This window comes from Bidens hawaiensis, unplaced genomic scaffold (genome assembly GCF_021521415.1).
Source record: "Bidens hawaiensis isolate Kalapana, Puna unplaced genomic scaffold, B.hawaiensis_p1.1 tig00012179_1, whole genome shotgun sequence".
Classification (NCBI taxonomy): domain Eukaryota; kingdom Viridiplantae; phylum Streptophyta; class Magnoliopsida; order Asterales; family Asteraceae; genus Bidens; species Bidens hawaiensis.
This window is the reverse complement of record NW_027491979.1, coordinates 120672-128618: the sequence shown is the minus strand read 5'-3', so window position 1 is coordinate 128618 and position 7947 is coordinate 120672. Positions and strand designations below refer to the sequence as shown.

Genomic DNA, 7947 nt, shown 5'->3' with positions numbered 1-7947 from the left:
AAGCAACGTGTAAGTGTGGGAATGTGACGGGTGGTCCATGGGACAACCCTTAAGTGGTTTAAGACCGTTAATATTCATGTGTTTAATTGGTTTATCTTGCTGGATTTGATAACTACGTTTACTCGTGTAATGGTAGGTATGAAAAGCTAGATGATGGAATTACGAGAACGTGGGCGAAAACGGTGGCGAAATCGGACTTGGAACGAAGAAAATATCAAGAAAATAAGTTGGAAAAGAGTGAAGTTCACCGTAGCTTACGGTACTCACCGTAAGCTACGGTGGGAGTTAAAGATATAAGCGGCCGTAAGGCAGTTTAAACCCAACGTGGTTTTTTTGGAAGCCACCGTGGCCACCGTAGCTTACGGTGGACGCGTGCTGCAAATTGTAACTGCCGTTTTTATTTGTCTTTTTGGTCGGCTTTTGAGATTGGGGGATCAAATCTTATCATCTAAGAAACACCTGGAGGCGATTTTGGGAGACAAGAATATTATTTTGAGTGTGGTAATCGTTAAAGATTTGTTTTTGATTCATATGCAAATTATAATCGAAGGAATGATGAACCGAATCATGCTCGGCTAAACTCCTTTATGTTTTTCCTCGGATTGTAAGGTTTATTATGCTTGTTTGGTTGAATGTTTTATCAATTTCTGAGATAATATTTGATCTTATTGATTTCATTATTAAGATGTTTATGTATTGATTGATAGATTATTAGTTTATCGACTTTGTGTTTTAAACCGTCAGTTCTTGGTTCTTTAAGTAATCGAGATTAATCGGGAGAGATTTAGGGTTAGATAAACTAATTGGTTTTTGAGTGATCACCTTGCATTGCGTAATGCAAGTACTCGATCTTCATTTATCGAAATCGTTTACATAAACACGAACTTTACCTATTGTTCATCTCAGTTAAACAATAACCGTAACATTCATGGAAACCTAAAACCGAGGGAAGGCATATTTTCGCATATTGATTGAAACTCATTTATTACTTTAGTTCTTTTTGTTATTAAAACCAAACAACCAAATCTTTGAATTTACTTTTTGCATTTTGTTTAATTTAGATAAATTACATAACTACTTGGTAACACAATTTCCACAAACTCCTTGTGTTCGATACCCGCTTACCGCTATGTAATAGTTGTATTCGGTTTATTTTTGAGTGAGTCTTCGACCTAATGTCAGTATAGTGATGTGTTTAGTGACAATGTAAAGCTATCAAATTTTAATTGTTAAAGAAATATTATGTTTGTTTAAATTGATGTTTAAGTTGATTATGTTTAGTGACATGTTATTCCACCCGCGTGTCACGCGGGTATATACCCTAGTTGTTTTTAGTTTATGACAATCTAATTTATTTACATATATTATCTTTTTCTTTATTTGGTTCACTACTTTTACTTTCGGGAAATGATGTTAGTTATTTCTAAGAGTGTAAATCTCTTTCGTAAAAGTTTCTCCTCAGTTTCCCATAGATCTTTAATGACGAGGAGTCGAGGACTACCGACTACGCACACACATTGTGAGGGAACAAATGATTTGTCGATCTGTTTCTAATATCATAGTGGTTACTTGTAAAATGTCACTATTTAATTTTATGATTGAAATGGATACACATTTTGTTTAAAGTAAAAATTTTAAACATCGGAACAACTAAATATAATTGTCCGGCCATAAGCTCGCATCATACAATATTCTTCGATCAATAAAGATGTCCAAAAGAGCAGTCAACTGAAGAATAGCAATCAACAAACCAGAATTATATATAATACTCTCTATGGTCTATATCGTGGTCAAGTCGCATATCGATCATCCAAAGTCAAAAACAAAATTATTCAAAGAGTGAGAATATTAAAGAACCAAGAAACAACCATAGTTTCACGGTATATGGTGGATAAACTGTGGATCAACCATAGCATGCATAGGCTACTAATTTGTTGTCTCAAATTCAACAATGAGACTACACGCCCTTTGGTATAGACAAGTCATTGCAAGGATAATTGATGCGTGATTTTGTTGAGCTTAAGATCGATCACATAACGTTTTTATAAAGCTCTTACAAGAATCTTTTATAAACAAAAGAAAATTTTTATAATAATGTGTTAAGGTTTATAAAAGATTAGGTTGATGTGGATACGACATAAACATCCAAGATTGAAAACGATGCTAAAACAAGTTCTATAAAATCAAATAACTTAATAAGACTAGAACCTTATAAAAATGAATCAAATTATATGTTGAGATTATTTATGATGCTTGAGAATTGAAAAGTTTGGCATAGTACGTCTGGACACATAATTTGAGACCTAATAAACCTAATTCGACATGAAATGATCAACCATAGCACACATGGGCAAATGATTCCACATGATAAATACCAAAATTAAAAATCGAAGTTGAATTCGATTTAGCTTTGTTTCAGACCCAATAAACCAACTTTTAACGATAGGTTTTTACATATTCGGCATCTGGGTTTCCTCGGTATTGTAATGGGCTAAATCTTAATTGGATTAATAGGAAAATGACGCAGCGTGGTGATAAAATTGGAAGTCAAACACGTTGATTATGCAAATACTCATGTGATTCTTCCCCGAACTTCCAGAAAAGACGTAGATCGAAAATAAGATAAATAATTGAACTTGTTGATTCACATGAATACCAGGATCAATTCTTCCAACTATCGTTGATTCACAAAGAATACCGATAATTAGGTCCTTCACACACTAACACACACTGTGATAGAGAGGAAATGATTTTATTTCATATATTCCAAATCTAATTTTTTACATTACAAAATCTCAAGTATTTAAAGGAAATAGAAAACCATTGGGCTTCCAATGATTAAAGCCAAAAGACATAAAATATTAATTTTAAACTATTGTAATTCCATAACTCATGTTGACGTTATTTGGTAAAAGTTTGATCTCCCCACATCATTCTCTTCACCTTTGAAAAAACTCGCCCTCGAGTTTTTGTCTTTGAACCGTAGACACCTGGGTCAAAGGGACCATCCATCTGATTTCGATTTATAGTTATGATGACCTGCTCAAATAGTTCAACTTTACTAATCATCTTGTCCGACTCTAGGCTTGTACCACATGGGTCAAAGGGAGCATCAATACGCTTTCTTTTTTCTACAAGTTCATGTGATCTTGATAATATTTCTTTGCTTGCATATTTAATAAGTGGCCCCATTATATCTTATGCATTTTTAAGATATAATTGATTGACTTCTAACATTAGAGTGTTGTCTGTGAAACTTGCATAAAAATATTCATAAATGACATTGCTAACCATATTAATATTAGCATTTGGCAAAAATCTCTTCAAGTGGTTTTTTTCTTCTTGAGTAATATCCACGTCACCTGAATAAATTGTAGACCACTCATGTTTTCTTTTTAAACTTTCAAGAACATCACCGGTTGCCCAAACATACCATTCCTCGTCCTCGTATTCAATAAACACAGGCCAGGAATCATAGATATTATCCCCCTCACAAGCCATATTGAGCCAGGAATTCGGCTCTGATACCAACTGACGTAGCGTGGTGATAAAATTGGAAGTCAAACACGTTGATTATGCAAATACTCGTGTGATTCTTCCCCGAACTTCCAGAAAAGATGTAGATCGAAAATAAGATAAATAATTGAACTTGTTGATTCACACGAATACCAGGATCAATTCTTCCAACTATCGTTGATTCACAAAGAATACCGATAATTAGGTCATCCACACACTAACACACACTGTGATAAAGAGAAAATGATTTTTTTTCATATATTCCAAATCTTATTTTTTTACATTAAAAAATCTCAAGTATTTAAAGGAAATAGAAAACCATTGGGCTTCCAATTATTAAAGCCAAAACACATAAAATATTAATTTTAAACTATTGTAATTCCATAACTCATGTTGACGTTATTTGGTAAACGTTTGATCTCCCCACATCAGAAAATCCGCAACACATTTCAGAGTCTTGAAATGAAAGTTAACATATGCATTTTGGTATAAGACTCAATTCTTAGGTATTTGAAAGCCAAAAGACCTTTGGCCCAATGGTATTGGTGAATACCTTAACCTACTAGTTAGGTTTCAATGTTGGAACAATAGATGATTTAGCTTTATACCCGAAGGTGAAAAACAAATATTTGTTAGAGAGGAAGAGTCGTCCTAGTTTCCTCATATTCAAATGTTATGTTAGTGTCATATCAGCTATTTTTAACGTTTTTCCAGTTTTTCCGTAGTTGTGCTAATCTCCATCAACGTACTTCGAATCTATAACCATTCTCATTTCCTTGAACGTGCCTAATTTTCAGATTTCATGGGTTATCACACCTAGGACGTACGTACGGTCGGCTGTTAGCCAAAGTTTACGGGTGTTTAGTGTAATTAGAAGATAACTCAAAGGAGTGGTAATGAATATTGTGAGTTTGTAAATGAATTAATCCCACCAGTTTCTGATGGTTTAATTCCTTGTGAATCACCCGTTAAACTTCCCATTTGTTCGGATTTTCTGTTTCTTCCCATTGGTCCTCACTCTCTCAATCTCTCCACCCTTCTATCAACTCTTACCATCCTACAGAATTAATGTCTTGTTCTTAATTAATCAGCCATTTATGCATGGTGAGTACTCATTTTATTAATCTGCATGCATGGATGTATATTATTTGTTTTAAATCTTGGAAATTTATCCCACCATCAGAAAAGGGTGATTTGTTTTTATTAATCATTTGTTTGTTTTTTAGGGTGTTGTGATCTTTGTTGAATGTATGTTTATAGGTTTGTGGGAAGTGTAGAAAGAAGGAATGGCATATAAGGTGGATCATGGGTATGATTATTTATTTAAGATAGTATTGATTGGGGATTCTGGTGTTGGAAAATCCAACATTCTTTCTAGGTTTACGCGAAATGAATTCTGTTTGGAATCTAAATCTACAATAGGTGTCGAATTCGCTACAAGGACTCTTCAGGTTGGTTGGCCTTCTCATTATGCTTGCAAATGAAACTAACATGAACAAACATTTTGTTAGCATAATTAAACGAATGAATACAAAACGCACGTCTCGTAATCCACGTATTCATTCAAAAAAGTTGACTCCCGGACATTTTAAAGGGAAAATCACAGTTATAGCCGTTTTGTTCAACTTTATTAATAATTTAACATTTTAACCTTTGACACGAGTTTTAGAAAAATAATCATTGACCAATGATCTTGCACCAACATGGTGCAAGATGTCGCTATCATGCGCTGGCGACCTGACATGATAAAGAAGCACTGGCACAAGGTTCTCTTATCATGCACTCACTTGGCGCAAGATGTGCAGTTTTGCGCTTACCTAGCGCATGATTTTTTAATTGTAATCTTTTTATATTCTTCAAACATTTTTGAAAGAACACTAATACGAACAAACATAAAAGAACAAGAAGATGTACACTTGAAAAAGGGATTAAAAAGCATTACAATGCAGGTAGAGGGTAAAATAGTAAAGGCACAAATATGGGACACCGCGGGTCAAGAGAGGTATCGAGCAATCACAAGTGCATATTACCGAGGAGCCGTGGGTGCGCTCTTGATATATGACATAACAAAGGCCCAGTCATTTGAAAATGTTAAGAGATGGCTAAGGGAACTTAGGGACCATGCAGACTCCAACATTGTGATCATGTTGGCTGGCAACAAGGCGGATTTGAGCCACCACCGAGCCGTTCAAGAGGCCGATGGTCAAAAGTTAGCCGAGCAAGAAGGGCTTGTGTTCCTGGAGACGTCTGCATTCGAAGCGTATAATGTCGAAAAGGCGTTTCAGATGATATTGGTGGACATATATAAGATAGTAAGTAAGAAAGCCTTGGCTGCTCAAGAAGCTGCATCTTCTTCTGTTCCTGTTCCTAGTCAATCAACTGCCATAAAAGTTGGTGATTATGATAAAAGTTCTCAAAGGAAATGTTGTTCTAGTTAAGGACACAACTTATAATGTGTAAGTTTGTTCAAGATTTACAAGAAAACCAAGGCATATAGAAGTATAGAGGTAATGTTATTTTTTCAGTTTTTGTTTTTGGTGTAAAGTGTCGAATCCCGTCAACCTCAATGGCCCACGCATAATCAACTCAGGCTTATCACATGAGAGGTAAATCAAACTCACGAGCAGTCGGTGGTCCAATCAAATTGATCCTGTAAGTCTGTAACGCATATGGTGTTAGATTGACTATGGTCACATTCACATTCTCAAATCCTACATTTTGGAGAAAGTAAGTTGAAAGGATGTGTAGGTTAGACACAAAACATTTGGTCTTTTTTATCTTTGTTGGTTTTGGAGCTTTGATAGGTTTATATAGACTATAGAGATCGATTATGATAAAGATATATTTGGATTTATTTTTCATTTTTTAATGTTGTTACAACTGAACGGTTATGAATGAATTCAAATTTATATTTGAATGAAATATTTGTGTTGCTATTTCATGTCGTTATTAAAAGGTATTTGAACTCGGTTTATTTAACTAAAGAGAGCTCGAGTTTTTTAAGAGTCTTGTATATGAAGAGGGCTTAAGTTCATTTTGTTTGGTTTATATGAAGTGTGTGTTGAAGACTTGAAGTTTGTTCTTTAAATGAGCTCTTGAGACTCGAGCTTAGTTCAAACTCATTTAGGCTTAACTAAAGTCAAGCTAGCTTTAAACGAGTCATGTTCAAGTAGCCATTTAGGCTTAGCTTTATACAAGTCATGTTAATTGTTGAAGTAGCAATTTAGGCTTAGCTAGTCAAGTTTGAGTAGCTTATTAATATATATATTATATATATATATATATATATATATATATATATATATATATATAGGGGTGAGATCTAGAGAGAACTCCTCATAAAGAGAACTAGAGAACTAGTAAAAAATTATTTTTAACTATTTTAAAAAAAAATTATTTTGTGATTTTTTTCTTTCATCATTCTAATAAGATGATATTGATTCTAAAAAAAAAAAAACCTTGTCGGTGTAGTACTGTAGTGCATATATGCACTAATGCCTATTGCATATACACAATAGTGTTTTATTGCATATAATACAACACAATTGCATTATCCAATACACACTATTGAATATATGCAAATACGACACTAATAATTGTATGCAAAACACATTATCGCATATATGTAATACAACACTAATGCACATATGCACTATATCGATTTTTTATAATTTTTGTATATAATATAACACTATTGCAAATAAACAATACGAACAACTATATATATATATATATATATATATGATATTCAACACTATTTAAAATATCAAAATGCAAAATATTGCACATATGCATTATAAAAAAAGTCGGTGTATTGCATATATGCATTACTCGTTAATTTTTTATATTTTTTTAGTTTTATTTTTTTTTTTGTGGTGAAGAATAACAACACATAAGAAGGATGAAAGAAAAAAAATTTTAAAAATATTTTTTTTAATTAAATTAAATATACTTCATTATTAGTTCTCTAGTTCTCTCCATAAAATGGAGTTCTCTCATGATCCTCTCCCTATATATATATATATATATAAAAGTATTTCTTTACTTATTTTTGCTTTTGTAGTTTTGAGATTACAATTATTATGACTTAGTAAATAAACTTATGCTTTGATTAAAAAATGGCAAATACAATCACACATACTTAAAGAACAAGCAGTAGCACACAACTTGATACCTTATCAAGATCTAAGAAAACTTTAGGTAATCTCTTCATGTTACATCTCAAAAATTCATAAAACAGTATCAAAATAGGAAACGCTCATACCAATTACAAAAAACATATATATCACTTTTGGAGGTTTAGTGCAAGCAAATTAAAAACAACTCTTCTTGCACATTATCTCAAAAAAAAAAAAAAAAAAAAAAAAAAAAAAAAAAAAAAAACCTCCATAAAAACTTGGAATCATTCGACCATATCGATCCTGATCAAGA

The 7947-nt window shown here is 32.9% G+C and overlaps 1 protein-coding gene across 1 annotated transcript; it reads left to right on the top strand.

Moving 5' to 3' along the window:
- Positions 1-4660: 4660 nt before the first annotated feature.
- LOC143540155 (ras-related protein Rab2BV-like) lies at positions 4661-6142 on the top strand. The gene is made up of 2 exons (XM_077033295.1): positions 4661-4971; positions 5470-6142. Exons 1-2 carry the CDS (start codon positions 4803-4805, stop codon positions 5952-5954), a joined length of 654 nt encoding a protein of 217 aa, XP_076889410.1. The 5' UTR covers positions 4661-4802; the 3' UTR covers positions 5955-6142.
- The last annotated feature ends 1805 nt before the right edge of the window (positions 6143-7947 follow it).

What these genes read in the sequence shown, in the direction of transcription:
- LOC143540155 (XM_077033295.1), top strand. Translation starts at nt 4,803, where the DNA reads ATGGCATATAAGGTGGATCATGGGTATGATTATTTATTTAAGATAGTA. An exon ending in TACAAGGACTCTTCAGGTTG is followed by an intron (nt 4,972 to 5,469) that starts GTTGGCCTTCTC and finishes CAATGCAGGTAG; the next exon opens with AGGGTAAAATAGTAAAGGCA.